This window comes from Ictalurus punctatus, chromosome 4, assembly GCF_001660625.3.
Source record: "Ictalurus punctatus breed USDA103 chromosome 4, Coco_2.0, whole genome shotgun sequence".
In the NCBI taxonomy this organism is placed as follows: domain Eukaryota; kingdom Metazoa; phylum Chordata; class Actinopteri; order Siluriformes; family Ictaluridae; genus Ictalurus; species Ictalurus punctatus.
The window spans coordinates 7,607,021-7,628,532 of record NC_071284.1 but is presented as its reverse complement, the minus strand read 5'-3'; the positions used below and the strand labels follow the sequence as shown (position 1 = coordinate 7,628,532).

At 41.6% G+C, this 21,512-nt stretch overlaps 2 protein-coding genes across 2 annotated transcripts in view; both read right to left on the bottom strand.

The window, feature by feature from the left end:
- Positions 1-637: 637 nt before the first annotated feature.
- rnpepl1 (arginyl aminopeptidase like 1) lies at positions 638-16,958 on the bottom strand. The gene is made up of 11 exons (XM_017465781.3): positions 15,718-16,958; positions 12,574-12,714; positions 11,567-11,718; positions 9,316-9,432; positions 7,298-7,533; positions 5,997-6,110; positions 5,745-5,857; positions 4,935-5,043; positions 4,303-4,527; positions 4,034-4,176; positions 638-2,045 (listed from the first exon to the last, which is right to left on the bottom strand). The coding sequence occupies exons 1-11, from the start codon at positions 16,177-16,179 to the stop codon at positions 1,779-1,781; spliced, it is 2,079 nt and encodes a 692-aa protein (XP_017321270.1). The 5' UTR covers positions 16,180-16,958; the 3' UTR covers positions 638-1,778.
- A 2,922-nt stretch (positions 16,959-19,880) lies between these two features.
- The window catches only part of abcc5 (ATP-binding cassette, sub-family C (CFTR/MRP), member 5), a 34,270-nt gene continuing 32,638 nt past the window's right edge, over positions 19,881-21,512 (bottom strand). The window contains exons 28-29 of the mRNA XM_017465785.3: positions 21,253-21,417; positions 19,881-21,128 (exon numbers count right to left, since the gene is read on the bottom strand). Of these exons, the coding sequence (XP_017321274.3) occupies positions 21,027-21,128; positions 21,253-21,417 (267 nt within the window). The 3' untranslated portion in view covers positions 19,881-21,026. The remainder of the gene's footprint in view (positions 21,129-21,252; positions 21,418-21,512) is intronic.

The following is a 21,512-nucleotide window of genomic DNA, read 5'->3' as shown; positions in this document are numbered from 1 at the left end:
TTGTACACACTTTGCTAAAATACCAGAATAATTCATAGCAGCCTTTATTTAAATAAATAAATATGCAATACATATCGGAGCTACAAGATCATCCAGATCCCTTCTCGCAGACAATTCACAATCGGGTCAGAGCCTTTAAATGGTAAATGGCGTACTTATATAGCGCTTTTATCCAAAGCGCTTTACACTGTCTCATTCACCCATTCACTCACTCACACACACACACACCAATGGTAGCAGAGCTGCCATGCAAGGCGCTAACTTGCCATCGGGAGCAACTTGGGGTTCAGTGTCTTGCCCAAGGACACTTCGGTATGTAGAGTCACGTGGGCCGAGAATCGAACCACCAACCCTACGATTAGTACACAACCCGCTCTACCACCTGAGCCACAGCCGCCCTTTTACTAGAGTTGATGTTTGTGCGGAGTGACACCGAATTATGTGCAGAGGAAGAAAGTATTTCTGGCTTTACAGTGGTCTAGTAAGGTCTATTAAATCCACCCTGAACGACTTGCATATTAATCTTTATAATTAGCATGTGATGTTCAGTTGCAGCCAAGATTTATTTAAGAATGAAATTCTGAGTTGACTCTTTTTTTCTTTGATTGGCATGCTGGAATTACCCACAAAATTCATTCCTATTTGATGCAGCAGTGCTCTCATTTCCTCATCTGTGCACTCTAATCAAACAGATCAGGTTCGAACTCTTCAACGTTCATGCTAAAACCACCAACAACGCCATCGTGTTTGTCATCTCGTAGATGGCTGACTAGCTGAGCTGTGGTAACTCACTGCATTCTGGAACTCTGGAGTCCAACTTTTGCACCAATGTCTCCACTGATTCACTCATTTCTCATTAATATGAAGCTGAACGTTACCTGACTGTTATTCCTTTGTACCTTTGTAAGCAGCCAACCACTAACTTCTCATACAGCACCAACCAACAAATTAACACAAAAATCACTAATATTTCAGTACAAATATATGTAACGTGTGTTCCAGGGTTGAGAATTCCGTTAACCACTTGCTGCGCTGTGACGCTGGTGTGTGATTTAGGAATGTAGCTTGTATAATGCTGAACTGGAGGCTAGAAGAAGAACAAGAAGAACAAGAACTTCCTTGGCTGATCTTCTACATCTGCATTAAAAAGAAAATTGTGTACTTTTCATTTTTGGCCAAAGTACATCTTTAATCAATGAGCAGCTTTCACGTGTCGTTAGCTTGGCTTTTAATTCCAGTCACTGATACGAAGTCCATTACTGGTCAAATTCGTCTTATCTGAGGTCAGTGGCATACGTGAGTTTTCAAGGGTGCGAAACACTTTCGAACATAGGCAGAGTGCAAAACACACACTCATTAACATGTTTTGAAAGATGCCAATCTGTACCTGACACATCCATATGCACCCTTATGCACAGTCTTACACACACACACACAAATATTATATATATATAAACCATTTTTAAACACAGTAAATGATGTGTGTCCCCCACTTCACTCCACAGAACCTGAGCAGCTTGAATGTGAATATTGAAGGTGCATGTAAAAAAAATCCCAGTCTTGGAGATTCCACACACACACACACACACACACACACACACACACACACACACACACACACACACACACACACACACACACACACACACACACACACACACACACACACACACACACACACACACACACACACAGCAGAGAGGCCGGCCTCCTGAGATGGGCTTCTCCATTCAGTTCTCAGTTCACTTACTCAGTGTCCCCTGCAGCTCTCTAAAGTGTCACGCGGACACGTTGACATCGAGCAGTGGCATTGTCCCATTAGTGGGTGGGTCTGGGGGTGGCGATGGAGTGGACTGAGCTGGGCCGACCAGGGCCGGGGTGTTAGAGGTGCTTGCCGCACCAGTTTGGAATAGAATCTGCTGCAACGCCTTGCGTAGGTTGGGGTGTAAGCGGTCCTGCGTTTGGTAAAACACCTCGACAGCGAAACACTTCAGAACTCCTCCACACAGGTCCTCATACAGAGGCACGGTGTACATGCGCGAGGTCTGCGGAGATGCACAGAAACGGAAAGAAGGAAGGAGGTTATGGTATAAAAGATGCGAGCATTGCTGACGTGAGACATAGAGACTGTTCTAATTACATAGGAGGAGTGTATCGTTATAGATTTGGTTTAAATGACAAATTGCAGGAAACCCTAAAACCACTGCTGGTCAATGTACAGCAACGTGACAGGAAACCCAATACAAAGCAGCTGCAGCTTACTAGCATGTCATGTCTGTCTAACTGAAGGCACATGAAACTAAAGGAATGCAGAGGAATCAGGAGGTCAAAACTGAACAAACAAACATGTTGAGCAGGAAAAGAGGAAGCGGAACAGTGGGAAGCGGTGGAGATAATGAAGGATAAATGAAAGATGACACCTCTAAGCTTAAAAGTAATGTAACATTTGTAATGTAACAGCTTTATTGTTTGACGGAGCTATGTAGTCCTGATCAAGCAAGCTGAGAGAATATAACAACTTTTTTTTATATATACACCGATCAACCATAACATTAACACCACCTGCCTAATATCGTGTAGGTTCCCCCTGTGTCGCCAAACCAGCTCTGACCTGTTGAGGCATGGACTCCACAAGACCTCTGAAGGTGTGCTGTGGTATCTAGCACCAGGATGTTAGCATCAGATCTTTTAAGCCCTTTAAGTTTCGCAACTTACAGAACTTAAAGGATCTGATGAGAACATCCTGGTGGGGCCTCCACGGATTGGACTTGTTTGTCCAGCACATCCCACAGATGCTCGAACAGATTGAGATCTGGGGAATTTGGAGGTCAAGTCAACACCTCTTTGTCCTGTTCCTCAAACCGTTCCTGAACCGTTTTTGCAGGGTGGAAGGGCACATCAAAGAGCCTTGGGCGTCCATGACCTTGTCGTCGGTTCACCGGTTGTCCTTCCTTGGACCTTCGGTATGTACTAACCACTGGGAACACCCCATACGTCCTGCCGTTTTGGAGATGCTCCGACGCAGTCGTCAAGCCATCACAATTTGGCTCTAGTCAAAGTCGCTCAGATCCTTACGCTTGCCCATTTTTCCTGCTTCCAACATATCAACTTTGAGAACTGACTGTTCACTGTTCCTCAAACCGTTCCTGAACCGTTTTTGCAGGGTGGAAGGGCACATCAAAGAGCCTTGGGCGTCCATGACCTTGTCGTCGGTTCACCGGTTGTCCTTCCTTGGACCTTCGGTATGTACTAACCACTGGGAACACCCCACACGTCCTGCCGTTTTGGAGATGCTCCGACGCAGTCGTCAAGCCATCACAATTTGGCTCTTGTCAAAGTCGCTCAGATCCTTACGCTTGCCCATTTTTCCTGCTTCCAACATATCAACTTTGAGAACTGACTGTTCACTTGCTGCCTAATATATCCCACTCCTTGAAAAGTGCCATTGTAATGAGATATTCAATGTTATTCACTTCACCAGTCAGTGGTTTTAATGTTATGGCTCAATGTATTGTTTTACACATAGCCAGGAGGCGTACAGTATGGATTAAGGTAATTATGTTTGATTTGTAAAAAAAAAAAAAATCCTTGGTCTAGAACAGACTAGAAATGAATTGAATTAAATAAAATTTTCTGTAACGGCAACTCCTGTGACCTCCTCGGCTGGAAGAACTAAACCCAACAGCTGGAAAACAGCTGCCAAACCGGAGAAACGGTGAGGACCGAGTAATGGATCAACAAGCGTCAGAAAAAAAAAAAATGGATACAGTCACAACCGTGCAAGTTCAACATCTACTCGAGAGCTATGTGACATCACCAAGAACCAGCATATGATTATCTTTTTTTGTTTTTTTTAGCCAGCCGTGTTTACCCAGAAGCGCTAATAATGTAGCCTTGTATCCAAGCTATGGAAGATGGCTGCAAAATCTCCATCACTGAGATAACACAGAGCTGGAATCTACATCAGTGCTATTTATTCCAAGACATCCAAGACAGAACCAGAGAGAGAAGGCTTTGTGTGATATATACTCACATGTTTGTGCAGGAAACTGCGAATACGATGCAGGTCAGGATAGAAGCTGTTTCTCACTACGACCTGCAGCCAGCGTATCTGCACCTCGGCATTCATGCCGTCCAGCATAACCGAATAGCAGCTCGATAGGAGACTCATCACTTCTGCAGAGCCAGAAGAAGAGAGAGTGGGTATATATTAAAACCCTGACCACAGCAACTCGGTGTTCTCCAAAAAAACCAAAAACCTAACAAACAGTACATGTCCACATGTGACAAGGAAGTGTTCACCTTGTGGCAGAGGTGAGCGGTCCAGTAATCGGTCCAGGAAGAGAACGGTCTGGAAGGTGCTCCATGTGGAGAGGTCAAAGTTAGCAATTGCTCCGCGATCAGGTGACTCCATGCCCCAGAGTTCACAAAGGTGCTGGACCGGCCCAGTCAACATACCGCCAGCGGAAAGATCCGGCTCGCACAGAGGAGGGCCGCACTCTTTCAGCCAGCGCTCAAACTCCAGTCCTGAGACAAAGAAAAGAGAAAAAATGACCATTTCATTCACTTTTCATCTCTTGCACTTTTCATCTCTTGCACTGCACATCCATGCTGGATGTTATAAATGGTAATATCCAATCGGATGATTCTGAGAACTCCACTGCAGAGAGAGTCATACTTAAGTAAGTATGAAAAACAATATAATATTCATTAGTCAGTTAACTAGGAATGTTGGCAAACTCCACGTAAAAAGCGAGCGATTAGGAGTAAATAAAGATTACGTACATGGCGTACTGAAAGTGATCATTTACGAAGAAGCTGAAGTTTATTTACATTTAAAATATGCACAGATGGGAACAGCTACAGGGAAAAAGCTGAAAAACATTTTCAGATGTGTGTGTGTGTGTGTGTGTGTGTGTGTGTGTGAGCCTTACCCTCTCGCTGCGCTACACAGCTCTCCTTCAACTCAGGAAAGAAGCCCAAGAAGAAATCTAGCAAGTCCTGAGCAACCACACTGCTGAACCTGAACTGCTCGATGTAGGCCTACACGAAGGAGAGAATTACTGACGTGTGTTGATGTGTGCGAGTGTGTGTGTGCGTGTATGCGTGCGAGAGTGCGCGTGTTTTCCACAGCTGTCAAAATTTTTGAGCCATTTCAGTGTTAAAACAAAATCAAGGTCCTGTCATGGCCATCCCAGTCCCCTGACTTGAAACCCAGAGAAAACCTGTGGGGTGAACTGAAGAGGAGAGTCCACCAGCGTGGACCTCGAAATTTGAAGGATCTGCAGAGATTCTGTATGGAGGAATGATCTCAGATCCCTTGCCATGTATTCTCCAAGCTCATCAGGAATTACAGGAGAATACTCAGAGCTGCACAAAGTATTACCTAAAAGGGTGCCAATAATTGTTGCACACCTATATTTAACAAAGAATTTTTTGTTTGTTTGTTTGATATGCATGAGAGCAAAGTATTTCTGTGAATATTTCAACAAAAGAACCAAAGGTTTAACAATAAAGTCAATTTTTTACAGCCTTCTTTGCTCATATTTACCAAGGCTTTTTAAACCTCGTTTAAATATGTTGATGACTGGCAACCACTGGCGAGCACCTTTCTGTCATTCCTATACACTTTTCTAGAATTAGTGCTCTTTAAACATTGTTTACATTGCTGAGGAGATGCCGGTGCTGTTGAAACTGGATTAAACATTGCTTCTATCCAGATGTGGCGTTCTCATGACACATACCTTGAGGAAAGTGTCAAATCTTTTGATGTCACCACACAGCTGCGAGAGGTACGAGACAAAACAAAAGCCTTTCTCATAGGTGAACAGGTTCATCAGACTGCTGGGGTTAACCCCTGAGGTAAAGAGGAAAGGAAAGAGAGAGAGAGAGAACACATTGAATTATTTACAGTGAAATAAGTGGCGATATTTGCTTTTAAGCAAAACAGTGAGAAATTAAAACAAACGAGTGATGTCATGTCTCAGGTGAGTTACCTGGTTCAAACTTGGCTTGTAGCTTGCTCACTGGATTGTTGTCTCCAAGAAGACGCATTTGTCTGTGCAGCGCGTCCAAACGGAAGACGGTCTCCAGACAGGTCAGGGCTTCGCCTGCAAGAATTAAAATCCCACATTACTGAAAAAAAGGACACACCCTTTTTACGGTGTGGAAAATGTAGCTGCTATACTGAAACAGCTGTAAAAACTACATGCTCTCAATTTTCATTGGTTGTTCTTTTGGTTGTACGCAACGTAGGATGTGAGTAACACTTTAACGTTCTGGATACATTGAATAGTCCCGTGCATACATATACACACAATGTATGCAACCTACAGTCCTTTTGACAAATGGTCCTCAGTCGGAGAGCATTATAGAGTGATTTTTTTTCAATATATTGCGGTGTATGTGGATATACAGTCCCCTCAGAAAGTACCGGAACAGCAAGGCCATTTCTATTGTTTTCGCTAGACATTTGGGATTGAGCTCAAAAGATGAATATGAGACTTTTATTTCCTCATATTTACATGTAGATGTGTTAATAATCTGCTCATGAACCCAAACATAGAAGCTCATCTGTGAAACATGGTGGAGGTAGTGTCATGGATTGGGCTTGCATGGCTACTTTCGGAACAGGCTCACTAATCTTTACTGATGATGTAACTCATGATGGTAGCTGCAGAATTAAATCAGAAGTTTACGGAAACAATCCGTCTTCCAATTTACAGAGAAATGTATCCAATTTAATTGGGAGGAACTTCATCATGCAGGAAGGCAATGACCCGAAACACACTGCCGACGCAACAAAGGACTTCATCGGGTGGAAAAAGTGGAAGGATTTAGACTGGGCGAGTCAGTCATCAGACCTCAACGCAGACCGAAGGGAGAAAAAAATCTTCGGGGCAAAACGTGATTTATTTGAAAAACACATTTTACTTAATATTGCTTTCTTAACTATAAATTTGTAACGCAAGTAATAATTCTATAGACGTGAGTAACTGTAATCAAATGGCAAATTTAAAATGTAATGCGTTTCATTACTGCCTCATCTGAAAAAAGTTATTTGATTACAGTAACGCGTTACTTTGTAACCCAACTCTGGTTATAATTTACGAGTGATTGGCATTTATCAACATACAGTTGATACACACAGAATTTTTTGTGTTGTCTGTCCTATGAAAACATGTCCATGCAACTTTACTAAAAGGTTGTTCAATGAGGCCCGTTACCAGACTTTGTAGTGGTGTTCTGTTTCTGTACACTGGAGAGATCTGTGCTGCGTGTTTGTATGTGTGTGTACCATAAACCTCTGTAGTGATGCGTCTCTGTGCGTACGTGGCTAGTCCCTCACTCAGCCACATCTCCTCCCAGGTGGCGTTGGTGACGGCGTTTCCGAACCAGCCGTGAGCGATCTCATGAATGACGTCAATCAGCAGGAACTCCTGACTCTCCAGAATGGAGGAGATGATGAAGGTGAGACACGGGTTCTCCATCGCCACGATAGGGAATGACGGGGGGAGGAATACAATGTCGTACCTGTGGAGGGAAGACATTCAGGGACAGGTCCTTCAAGGCTGCTGAAATAAGTTGTAATACAAACATTTATGGTACGTACCTAACATAATCCTAAATCCTAACACTAAAACCTAGTCAAAATGATTTCATTAAGGGCTACAACAACTGAATCAACAAAAACAATACAAAATTGTGTTCATCATAAAAATAGCTAGGTAACAAATCTGATTATTGATTATTTATAACCATTCATTTAATGAAAAGTGAGAAACAAGCGAAGCTCCATGTCCTTATTTGGTCTTTCTGCTTTATTGCTCATTTGGCCCAAAACTTGGTCATTCGTAGGGCAACTTGATGACTGAACATGGTCTCAAATGAATGACTAGTCTACAAGATGAACGTTATTTCACTTCAAATTCCAACTCATTTAGTAGCAAAACCATTTGAATCGAGTAGCTTGTTTAAAACTATTCTTTTGACTCAGGAGTATTGAAACCACTACATGGTGCCATACACTATTCTTAGCATACACTAGATTTACTTCCTGTGTCAAGTCATCATGTCTCCATCCTGCTTTCAGTTCACATCGAAGTCGATCCTAAAGAGTCGATTCACCGATTCCAGGCATTGAGAACTAGTCAATCCCAAAAACTTTGGCGTCGACTGAAAATGATTCGCCTCGCACAGCAAGCAGAATCGATTTCAGCCATCGTAGCTTTTCGCTTAGAGAGAAAGCCAGTGGATAATGTCATTATTAATAACTTTGGCTTGTTGGAATTGAACAAATCAGGGCTTGAAATGCAGACACTATTGTAATGGAAAAGTGTGCAGGACCAGTTTCAAAATAAAAATAAATAAACAACAACAAAAAAAAAAGTCATCTTGTGTTTGTTTGTCTCATTTTATTTAATCTCATTAATATAATGTTGTAAAGCACAAAATAAATGATGAAATAAATACGTTTGGTATTTAATATATTTTAAAGATAATCCAACAAAGATCCAAAACGGAAAAAAAACAACAAACATTTTGATTAATATATTATGATATTAATTTAAAAAATAATGAATAATTGATGATTGCTCAACCTGAATAGTTTTTTTTCTAACTACATTACACAAACAAGGCTGTGTCACTCTCTACTGACATGTAAATGATGTCTTTTTGTAGTCTGTGGTCACCCCTTGCTCTATGCAGCAGAAGCAGATGGAGGCTGCTGTGGTTTGACATTTTCGACGCAACGAGAAAGAACACCACTTCACCGCAGATACAAATGATCAGCATACGGTGTATAGTGAATATTTTGGATCTTGAATTCAGCACTTATGCTAGTGCAGTCCAATAACACCCTGCACATTAGTATAATGCCAAGATCCAGGTTCTTGACAGGGACATATTTTTAGTGTGCAGTTTGAGACAGATAAAATGATATTTGATAAGTCCACCATTTGCCTTAATGATTCAGTATCTTTGTGGTGTCGCAAATAACCCTGTGCTATATTTAGATAGATTTTGACGCCATATGAGGATTCCTTTTACATGCGATTTGTGTCAGCTTCGAACCTAGTAAAATGTAACAATTTCAAATAAGACGATCTTGGCAGTGGCCTCGGACTTTTGCAGTTAACAGTACAAAATTTCGAAGGGTCCTGGCACACCAGTGGACAAAATGCTGCAGTGCATTGTGTCGTAGCTAATAATATCCTCTTGTTCCTAACCAACGTATGAAAGGATTAATACGCATACACACACACACACACACACACACACACAACAGTTGAGTTTAAATGGACAGACACTCACCTGCCCCACACATAAGGGCCAAAGAGCTGCTCGGCCACGTCGAGGCAGCGCTCCACGCTGCCTCCCAGCTTACTAACAGCAGAGGTCAGGAGACAGGGCTCAGCCCACACACGGCTCCTACGCACACACACATACACACTCGCATGATTTCAAATGTTTGTATTCATATTTAAAATTGATACGATGTACTCGAAGACACTGTAATGATTATAGTGATTGAAAAAAGGTGACATTTTTATCATTTAGACCAAATACAATATATACAAAATGTTTTAATAAATATTTCAGGCTCATAAAAAATTTATCTGAAAATAATCAAAATAAATGAAAGTATCGAAAATGAATCCATTGAATGACTTTATATATACACACTACAGAGAACATAACAAAATGTTCTAGTCTAGTGCAAAAGTTTGTATACCCTTGGAGCGGGGGTGGGGGATTTATTTTATATCAAAAGACATTTATAGACCATGTGATATGTTGCTTCATTATATCAAGGGGGGGGGGGGGGGGGTCCAAAGTGAATGTTAGAATATCATTACTGAACCAAAAAAAAATTCATCTCTGTTAAAAAAAAAAAATGGCTTTCGCTTTCTGAGTGTGATTTTTATTTTTTTTTAATTCTCCAGTAAGTTGTATGTAAGGATTAAAAACACAGCAGGGCATGCTGTTATAGGAAAATGATCCATGACCTCAATATAAATGCACCTGTTCCTGGAAGGCTGCAGCGTTTGTCACACAACACCATCATGAAGACCAAGGAGCTATTAAATCAAGGCTGTGACAAACTTATATAAAACAATAGCCCAAACTTTGAATATCCCATGGAGCACCTTTAAATTTATTGTCAAGAGATTAAAAGAATAGGGTCCATCTGCGACTGCCTAGATAAGGCCATCCGTCCACCAAAATGCAGTAACCGGGTGAGGAGGGCATTCGATAAAGAAACAGCCAAAAGGTCAAGGATAGCTCATAAGGAGCTGGAGAGATCCACAGCACAGATGTTCACAGGAGAACCTTAGTCTGTACAATTCACAAAGCTGGGCTTTATGGAAAAGTGACGAGCCATATGAAATCCCAATAAGAGTTCCCAAAAGACATTTTGGAGATTCAGCAAATGTGTGTGGGAAAAGGTTCTCTCTTCTGATAAGATGAACTGTTTGACCCTGGCACGAAACTTTACACTTGACAGAAACCCAACAGTGCTCAGGACACTGAGAACACTATCCCCACAGTAAAGCATGGTGGTGGTAGCATCATGCTGGGCATTGTCCTTGGCCCTTTGGTTGCCATGGATGGGTTTTTTGTTGATAATTTTAAAATATACTTTGAAACACCCCTCAACGCACACACAACATATTTACATTACATTTACATTGTATAATATACAATCCAAATTAAGTCTATTTCAGTTCCACCAAAATGTAGAAAGGTTCAAGCAGGATTGAATACTTATGCAAACCCCGTACTCATCTAAATCTCCTAATTTAAGTTTAATAACAGCGTGATATTAGCTCGTCTACCAATAAATGTACATACCCATTTTTGTACTTTAACCTCTCAATTACTTTTATTTATTTACATGAACACAATATGATGTTTGCCTAGATATGATCATGTGAAAACAACAGTACCAGGCCAACACTGGGTGAACTATTAAAATTAGATTCGAACACTCATCACTGATCCTCACAACTGGACCGTTTGCAATTTTGTTGACAACTTCTGGATCCGTTTGTTCTCACCCTGTATCTCTGAGCTGTATGCCGTGGCACGAAAGGCATCCGGCTGATAAACAATGCTGTAAGATGTTGTAAAAGCCTGTTGTAAAAGCTCTAATTGCTAGTGTCGTTTTGTATAGAGCCATAAAGAAGAGCTTTGAAGACAACATTTTTTAATAATGGTGTTAATGCAAAGCATGAACAGCATAGTCTCATTGGCAGTGTTGAAAAACCCTGTATATGGGTCAACATATAGGTGTGTCATATAGTCTGTTTATACTAGACTATAGGTATAATGAAGTCCAAATTCAATACCATATTGTCATACTTAAAGCGTTTTACACAATACATGATGTGTACCATGATCTTTAATTCCAGTGATTTTAATGTTCATATCACCCACCTGGACATCTAATATGTTCGGAGCCACAAAGCAAGTAAAATTCTATACAGAGCAGCCTGTGAGCAATATTATAATGAAATGAATTTTGTTTGTTTTAGTTCATGTTAAATCTCTTCACACGCACCTGGGCCCGATGTCAGCGTGCTGTAGATCTCCAGCCACCAGGGCTACCAAGTAGGCAGGAACAGGGTACTCCATAGAGAACTGGAACAGCCGGTCCTGCTTAGAGTATACACTCCTGGAGGCACTCATTAGCACCGTCACTCCATCGGGAACCTGCCAGGCGATACACCACACACACAGAAGAGCTGAGAGGAAAAGATTGAGAAACTGAAAGTGAGAAAAGCTAGGTGGGTGAGAACCGGCGTTGGATCGAACAGCTCTGGAAAAGGTTGTAAAGGACGAGAGGTCAAAAAGAACACATGCTGCATTAAGGACGTGAAACTCATGGTGTGGTTTCATGGCCAAATAAGAGCTGGAATATTAATGCGGGTGTGGTAGAAGAGGAATAAAATAACTTCCTGTTATCGCTTAGGTTATAGCAGCTATAAACAGTCATTCATTTTTCGTCACAATCATTGTGCAAAAAATGCTTGATTTTGCGGTGAGATTTTTCGAAATTTGCAGTTTAAGTTGCATTTGAAGTTTTTTGTGCTTTTTTGGAGGAAAACTACTTGTACTGGCGAAATTCCAATTGCATGAAATTGTTTTACACTATCTTTCGCAGTGATGTTTGTTGGTAAATGAGACCTTTTAGCTGTACTCATGTTCGACGCACGTGAATCGAAGAGGGCTTTGACCGAATGAGCGTTGTGATGACGTCACGTGACATGTCTTGGCCCAGATCTGCGGTCATTTTGAAAAATTGCAAACTCCTCCGAATATTGTGGAGTTTGCTTTATTTTGCGTTCGTTTCTGCGATCGTGAAATCCTGGAGGGACTGTCTGCTGCTCTCTTTCTATTTATTGATAGAGTTGAGATTGGCAGACAAACTGTATATCTATACAGACAGTTAACCTGATAAATGTGATAATGGGTGTAGATATATGGTAGATGGAATAATGTAATAACCTGACAGCTCGGAGTATGTTGATCAGACTGACTGGGATATTAAATGTGAACCACACTCACCCTGATGGTAGCAGAGTAGGTGCTTTTGACAGCTGGAGTGTCAAAGCAGGGGAAAAAGGAACGATTGCACACAGAGTGACCCTGAGTGAAGACCAACGGCTGCGTCTGACCACACGTAAGCTGTGTGTCCAACCACCAGATCTGAGAGAGATCAGGAAAACATCACCACAGAAGAAAAAAATCAGACATTTCAAAACAGATTTTCAGAATTTTTCACTTTAATTGAATTGTAATTAAAGCTAAAACGTGCTTGGTGTGTTTTATTTCTCTTCAACGCTATGACTTAAAGGAAGCTACCAGTTTAGCACTTTGCTCAGTAATACTATTTGTACATAAACAGCTTCATAAAACAGCCGACATTCGATTTAGAAATTGTATTGGAACAACGTTATTTTATGGTTTGATTATAGTGTTACTACACTGGTCGCTATAACCTTCCTGTAGCTCCTGCGTAAAACTAAAGACCTTCAGACACCAAACATGCCTTGGCTGTTCGACTACGTTTGGGTTCGGCGGGAAATTGTGCCAAAGTTTCACTTTTGCCACATTCATGTGTGCTAGAAGAAAGAGAAAGTGAACCCACAGCTTTAGGATTGGTGATCCTTGTGCTTTTACGCTTTATTATATTTTCCTAGCTTGGCCAAATCTCATCCAGCCTAGCTCCGAGACTGACCCTGAGGCAAACCTAACTCAGCTCCCTAGGAGTGCACTCATGTCGTCAAAATGCCAGATTCTGACAAAATCACTCAAAGGAACATGACGATCCGTGCAACTCATCGATATCAAAAGCCTTGTGTTAAATCTAACCCCCATTATCTATACATATGAGAACCAAAAACGAAGTGGAATATTAGATAACAGTGAGAGTCACTCTTCTGGTTAAGAGCTATATTTAGTGCAGGGATGAAATTCTGCCTTCACTGATATGCCCTGTAAACAATAGTCATGTGCCACACAGTTACTGCAAGCCTTTATGCCACTTTGTCAAGCAAACAGCTGCTTCTGCTTTGACCAGTGGTGTCTAACTATACAGGTAGTTCGGTCCAGCACAACTGAATCCTTTTAACATTCACACCATGTTCCATTCGAATCATTATGTAAGGGCTGCTTCATATGGATCACTGTGAGAGAGGACATTTCTAATCATCAACAAGGCCGCTCTAACTTCATGCGCCATGTACAAATGCAGTCTCCTTGGGCCCAGTGCCCAAATCTTTAGTTCTCTTGACAGTCCTCTCCAAACAGACGCCCTGGATAATCAGATCCACCATCATCCCAATATAATATCCACAAGCATAATTACTGTATAATAACATCTAGAATATCCACAAGCATAATTACTGTATGAAACTAAAACAGGAATTATGATTAACCTAATGAAATTAATTATGGACCGTTTGACCTTTTTCCATGGTTAAGTTGATTTGCATCGCATGGAATTGCTGACATACAGAGCTACAGGCATGGCATACCATTTCCCTTACATCAGTGTATCCAGATAATCCACTTGATTATCCAGATCAACATAGGGTTGGAACTGCAATGCTACGGAGAGGTGGAGCTCCAGGAACAGGAACAATCTAATTAAGCAATATCACACGTGCAATAGTGTTGTTGGACTGAATATAACACGGCTGTAGGTAATCACAGCCACGCTGATGTCCAACACAACAGCACGACTGTGAGTGTGATATTTATTTCTGTACAACAGCTCTTCAAACAAGAAATGAATATCGTGTAAATGACATTTCAGACACAATATGGCTAAATATTTGGGGTTTTTTTTTTTCTCTTTCAAGGAAAACAGTTCCCAAAGAAGTCATGTGCGATGAAACACACATAATGACTGACAACCCAGTAACTACTTACTTACTAGTAAGTGTAGTAATGGTTTCAATGTAACAAACTACTGCTAGAAATGGACATTTATTTCATGAACACAGACAAGTGGATTGATACAAACAGCGAAATGTACTAACTAAATATCAGCACTCCTAGAACATCACTTGTCCAATCAGATTAGCGGACCGTAGTATAATATGTAATAACACAGTGATTCTCAGGTCCAGTCTTGTGGACCCCAGTACCCTGAACACCTAGTCCAACTTATAGGTATCCAATTATTGATTGTAGCCTATGTCTTGCTTTGTAAAATGTGTCCTATACCCTGTCCTTCGGTGGAAAATGACCAGCACTATGACTGCCCAGACTATTCTCAGCATAGCAGTAGCAAGGACATGGTAGTAACGTGTCAGACGCAGCAACGTTAAGTTGTTAAGGATTTTACACACCTCAATGACACTGCTAGGCTGGCATAGGTGTGTGCACTAACATGATGCTTGAAAACCCCAGCAACACTACTGCACCTGATAGCATCTCAAAGCAACACCAGACACTACCATGTCAGTGTCAGTGCTGTGTTCAGAATGGTCCACCACCCAAATAATATCTGCTCAGCTGTGGTCGTATCGTCTTCTTGTCCCTTTCCATTGATGGAAGAAGTAAATCGCAGGCTGACAAACAGCAGAGTATATCTATCCATCTATTTTCCATACCGCTTATCCTAAACAGGTTCACATGGGAGCCTGGAGCCTATCCAGAGAGCTCGGGGCACGAGGCGTGGGACACCCTGGACGGGGTGCCAACCCATCGCAGGGCACAATCACACACAAAATGCCAATCAGCCTACAGTGCATGTCTTTGGACTGTCGGAGGAAGCCGGAGTAACTGAAGGAAACCCCCTGAAGCACAGGGAGAACATGCAAACTCGGCGTACACAAGGCAGAGGTGGCATTCGAAGCCCCAACCCAGGAAGATATACCTTTATTGATCCCCCTCACATCCCTGACCCTGGAGTACCCTCCGTCCTTCACATTTGAGTGTTTTTCTTACCACCTGATTCAAATCATCAGCTAATGAACAGTTAAATTGGGTGTGTTAGAGAAGGGAAAACACGTGTGTGTCAAATGTGCAGGACAGGGGATTCTCCTCCAGGACCTGGGTTGGGAACCTGATGAACTAGCCTACCAAGATAGGTGACAGCTGTACTCCAGGACACTAAATAAAAACTCCCGTGGAGATATTCAGAGCTGTTAGGACACTTGAAATGTGCTCTAAATGAGCCGGAACGTGTTGGATCATTACCGCAGGTCCGTCTGTGGTGGTGTAGCGGAGGGTGACCCGGAAGGGACGGTGTGGCCGGATCGCAGAGGCGGGGAGCGTGATGCGGAGCGAGGACCCGTAGTCGGTGAACGGCTCGAGTTTGTAAGAGAGCGAGAAGATGATATCGGGAGATCCGGACGTGCCTGGGACCTTGCAGTCCACAGAGTGGATGAGTAAAGACGGGTGCACGTCCAGAACCAGCGCCTGTACACCGGGCTGCAGCGTCGCGAGCTCCAGCACCTGCCAGCCGGTGATCCTCTTCAGGCCGAAGTTCACCCGCAGGTCCAGGTGGAAGTGTCGCAGCGAGAAGCTGTGGAAGTTTGACGCCGAGGCGACGTCAACCAGCCGGCATCGACCGAGTGACCGAGCACCTTCCCGAGCTTTACCGGGGACCGGCAGCGCCTTCCGGCAACAGCAGCACAGCGCCGCGTTCAGCTCGGCCATGGCAACGCTCAGCACCGGAGGGATATTAAAGAAAAAAAAAAAAAAAAAACAGTACAAGAAAAAAAAAGTTCGCACAAACAAAACAAGGCGACGCTGCAAACACGCGACGCAACTTCCTCTACAGCTGTGACATGGCTGGTTTTTATTTTTAACAAACAAAGGCTGGAAAGTTTTAAACTGGATTCAGAATTACTCCAGCAAAGAGAAGAGCAAGGACCATTCTGCCCAACAAAAACATCTAGGTAAAATCCATCAGGGCTGCGGATAGCAGACAGTTCATCAATCCATCCGCCATTAAAAAGATCAGTATTAGAGCTTTCAGTAAACCGGCTGGGTGTGAAACTAATGAAAAAGACAGCACGGGAAAGCTGAAATGAACGAATCTATGTTGAGTGACTCCCTTTACAAAACAGGAAGTGAAAACAAGTAGGAGGAGGAAATCGCACGGAGACCAGAAAGTTTTGGAAGAGCCAGAGGGCGCTCAGGAGTCGGTGAGTCGGTTCCGAGAGTCGGTTCCGAGTGTCGAATCTGATTCTGAGAGTCGTGTTGGTTCGTTTCACAGTTGCTCAATAACAAAGTCAACGTTTTGAGCGTCACGTATTCACTACTTTATATAATAAGTATATTTTTATCGAGCTGAGTCTCTGTATGGGAAAAAATTGGGGCAGTGGTGGCTCAATGCTTAAGGCTCTGGGTTACCCATCAGACGGTTTCGGGTTCAAGCCCCAGCATTGCCAAACTACTGCTGTTGGGCCCTTGAGCAAGGCCCTTAACCCTCTCTGCTCCAGGGGTATCATGTTGTATCATGACTTACCCTGTGCTCTGACCCCAGCTTCCTAACAGGCTGGCATATGCAAAGAAAAGAATCTCACTGTGCTGTAATGTATAGTACATGTGACAAAATAAAGGCTGCTGCTTCTACATAAATGCTTATATCACAATGCCGTTGAATTCTCAAATCTGTTCTGCTGCTTTAAAAAGTGTCATAAAATGTACAGCAGCAACAAGTTTGATGCGCTGCAGAGATGTTCAGCAAACACAAATGTGTTATATTTTTAGATAGTTAGTTTCCCTGTTGCTCCGGCAACTGTCCCTGCCTGTTTATAGTACAGCCCTTATTTATCAAATTTGCATCCATCAGGTGTGTGTTGACAAATTCCCCCGACAATTTCCTTTATAACAATGTTCCTCAGTTTTATCTTTGGCGCATCTGTATGATCAAACGTGATTGTGTGGTTGGAGTGCATGTAAAAATGACTGTAACACTTCAAAAGACTGGGGGAAAAAATACAGTCAAAATACTTAAAATCAACATTAACATAACTAATAATTACAGCACGTACAGTGTAATATAAGTCATTTTAAAAAAGACATCACATCTTACAAAAATATATCATGTCAACGTCCATCCATCTATTTTCTGTACTGATTAATGTGCACAGAGCCGGGGGGTGGGGGGCTTATCCCAGGGAACTTGGGGCACAAGGCAGGGGATACCCTGGTCGGCACAATCGCACAGACTTTCACACACTATGGACAATTTGGAAATGCCAATCAATCTACAGAGTATGTCTTTGGGCTGGGGAGGAAAGCTGAGTACCCAAGGAAAACCCTGAAGCACAGGGGGAACATGCAGACTCCACACACAGGGCAGAAGCAGGATTCAAACCCCCAACCCTAGAGGTATGAGGCAAACGTGCTAACCACTAAGCCATAGTGCCCCCCGCCCGTAATGCCAACATATGATTTGTAAAGGTGAATCAGCAGTCCAGACATAACCCTTTATTAACTCATTTGTCCTGTACAGTGCCTTGCATAATCACCCCTTGAACCTTTCCACATTTTGTCGTGTTACATCCTGGAACTGAAACGAAATGAATTGAGATTTTGACTTTTTGAAATCTAATATTTGAAAATACAAAATATTTTGCTTGGGACACGAAAAATGAATTAAACAAACAAGCAAAAAAAAAAACTACACGTGTTGGTTGCAAAAGTATTTTGGAAGCTTATATTTTGTCCTTCTTTGTTTTGAACAACTTGAGTGTAGTTTTGGCAGTGCGCCTAGAGTCGCCGTCTTGTCGGAAAGTGAACCTCCGCCCCAGTCTTAAGTCTCCTACATTCTGGAACAGGTTTTTCTTTTCTCTAGCGTTGCTCTACATTTGGCTAAATTCATCACTGGCGTTCTTGCTAATCTGTTTCCCAGTCCATGCTGATGAAAACCATCCCCACTGATATGTCAATCTGTGCTAAACTCCCAGAGTACAGCACGGCCTACGAACATGGCCACTGAGGACCACAATTCACAGCCATTATGGACACTCTCTCTGTATATGACGTCGGAGAATGATTCAGTTGTTTACCTGATTTTTGACCTTAAAAAAAAAAAACACACACACCATAGAATACTTCTATAAATGTCTATGTACAGCTACATGATAGCATTCATTTCAATAACAGCAAAGGATTGCAAACGACAAACCCATTGGATCGTTCTGTCTGTTGAAACGGTTAGTTTGTTTGTACCTACTATACGGTGTTTGAGGATAGAACATCTTTATTTGAAGTAACTGCAAACACAATGTCTTTTTCGTCCTCTACTTTTACTTCTTTCTCCAGATTATGGATGCCTTCTCAGTGCTTTCCTTCTACTGGCTCACTATCACGACACCTGCATAAATCAGTGTGTGTTTCATGTAAATTGGATGTACCGTGCCTCCAGAAAGTATTCACCCCCTAGTGATTATTTCTCATTATTTCTCAATTTGCAACATCAAATTATTGTTTTTTTCCCCCCCTGCTCCCTTTGAAATGACTCTGTACAGAAATAAAATGAAATAAAAGTATCTAGATGTCCTCAGAATAATAATTCTCAGATATGCTTTGCACATTTGACAAATTTTCTCCAGCTCTTCCAAATCCGATTAGATTTTTGTTTTGTTTTTTTTTTAATTCCCAGGACATCTAAATCATTTTTGTTTATTACTGTAGGGAGTCGTTCCAAAAGCAGTGGGGAAAAAAAAAATCCCATTCTATTTTACTTCAATGTTTTTGTAATACAGCAGGAAGAGAAATAATCACTAGGGGGTGAAAACTTTCTAGAGGCACTGCACAGGTATATGAACATAAATTGAGACGTGTCCCAATTCAGTTCTGTGACTTTACACATTACATTTAAAACAGTGCTTCCTCTGATCATTAACAGTTTTAACATGTCTTAAAACAGCAAACTTACTGGGAAAAGTTTGTTATTGTAATGAATAACGAGCAAGATTTTAATTAATAATACAGTATATTCTGTATGACGAGTTAAGGAACTATCTTTTACACTTCATTTGTTATATTCAGTAGTTTATTATTACAATAATAACCTATCATGTAGATTCAAGTGACCGACATCGTTAAAATATTAATAATATTTGATCACTGATTCAATAATATACAGTATGTGGTGATCTGGACTTGACAGCTTTCCCCGTAAGTTTGGAATCATCTATAAGTCAATTTATTAGTCTGTTTATCTTAAAATCGTATAGCTATATATCCACAGCAAAAACTGCTTTATAATCTATTCATTATTCCCAACTACTGTGCTGGCATGATGCCATTTCTCTTAAGACCAATCCTCCATCCTCTTTCAAAAAAAAAAAAAAAAAAAAAAAAAAAAACCCAAATAAATCCACACACAGACGCAGCAGGCGTACACCTAAAATAATTTTATTGACAAGGCAGAGAGTTCATTCTCCTTGTTCAACATCTCAGGCCCTTTACAAGGCAATTAAGAAATCATACCAAGGCTGTGGAAAGTAAAGAATGTAACTGATGACTGGACGTTGTGCGGGTCCTACCGAGGAGGCAGGTATACAAAAAACAAAACAAAACAAAACAAAAAATCAGATTCACCTTCACCAAGGCCAAAGATGATGTTCCCCTGATCCAATTTTCTTATACAGAGTTTTGCTCTGCTAGACCACTCTGCTCTGCGCAAAAACAAGCCATTTAAATATGCACAGGTCGTGCTTAATAAGCATGAAACAGGAAACATTACAGTACCAACAGTGCTGAGTTGGTGAGCTCTTCTGACTGTGTGAATGTGCAAGGACAAGCAAAAAAAAAAAACCCAAAAAACAAAAACACAAAAATAGATACATCAGCAGAATAAAATGAAACGTTGACGCGACACAAAATGGTGGAAACATGTACAAGGCCTCTTAGCACAAATGCGACTGTCCTTGTTGTGTGGAGCAAGTATTCTGAGAAGCAGCACTGTTTCTATAAAAGTCTGTCTAGCTCAGTGCCATCAAAACGTCCTGTCAACAAAATCACCAGCATCAGGAGTTCAAAGGTACGAGACATCACACAGTCACACAAGTTGACAAAATAATCAAGTTATTAGACTCAATGTTATGGTACAGTGATTTGTGCATGTGACATACGTGAGCAGAGCTAACGCACAAAAGCTCTGGATGCGCACACACCCTTTCCCCAGTGTAAATAATATCATCTTATAATAGATATAGATAAACACTCTATGAAACACACCAGTTTGCATGGATGGAACTACATGAAAACCGATGTCTGCTTGTATAATGCAAAATATTGTTACAGTATCAGTATTTGGTGACCTGACCATTGCAGCTAACATAAAGTACATCTGAACAGGCATGTTCATGATTCTGTCTCCATAGAGACGCAAGAGTCCCGCGCTCCAGACACGGCAAAGCCCCAGACGCCTGCAGTAGCAGGTGACGCTTAAGCACCAGTGACTGATTTTATTCAGTCAAGGATGTTTGTATATCCTCTAACCTAATGAGTGCATGCTTGTTTTCTTTTCTTTTTTTATTTTTTTATCCTCTAACGGAAATCTTGTTCTCCACCGCAGCCAGCATGGCGCAAAATCGAGAGTTCTCATTGGCCAGAAGTCTGGACGGCTCGTCGAATTCCACCACCTGGGTTGAAAAAGTAAAAAAAAAAAAAAAAAAAAAAAAAAAAGTTAAAATTCAACTCAGAAATTGGGTTTATTGGGATTTCTGCAAAAATGCTTCCTACAAGGTGAAAGTGAATGAAGGTTACCTGGCCCTGGTTGAGCACCATGACGCGGTCGCAGTTAAGCACAGTGTGCAGTCTATGTGCGATGGTTAATGTTGTGCAGTCTTGGAATGAGTTACGAATGGTTTCCTGGATTAGAGAATCTGTCTCTGTGTCCATAGCAGCAGTGGCCTCATCCAAGATCAGGATCTATACAGAAGTGGAAGAGGGAAAGAAAAAATAAATCACACTGTGGCTCTGAGCAGTGAGCAGAACCTACACAGGCTGTGTTTCAATGTTGTTGT

Excerpts from the sequence above, each read along its gene's own strand:
- rnpepl1 (XM_017465781.3), bottom strand. The coding sequence starts at position 16,179 with ATGGCCGAGCTGAACGCGGCGCTGTGCTGCTGTTGCCGGAAGGCGCTG. Across the intron at positions 4,528-4,934 it reads CTGTGTAGCGCAGCGAGAGG|GACTGGAGTTTGAGCGCTGG; the intron begins GTAAGGCTCACA and ends TCTTTGTCTCAG. Across the intron at positions 4,177-4,302 it reads CCGCTCACCTCTGCCACAAG|AAGTGATGAGTCTCCTATCG; the intron begins GTGAACACTTCC and ends CTGGCTCTGCAG.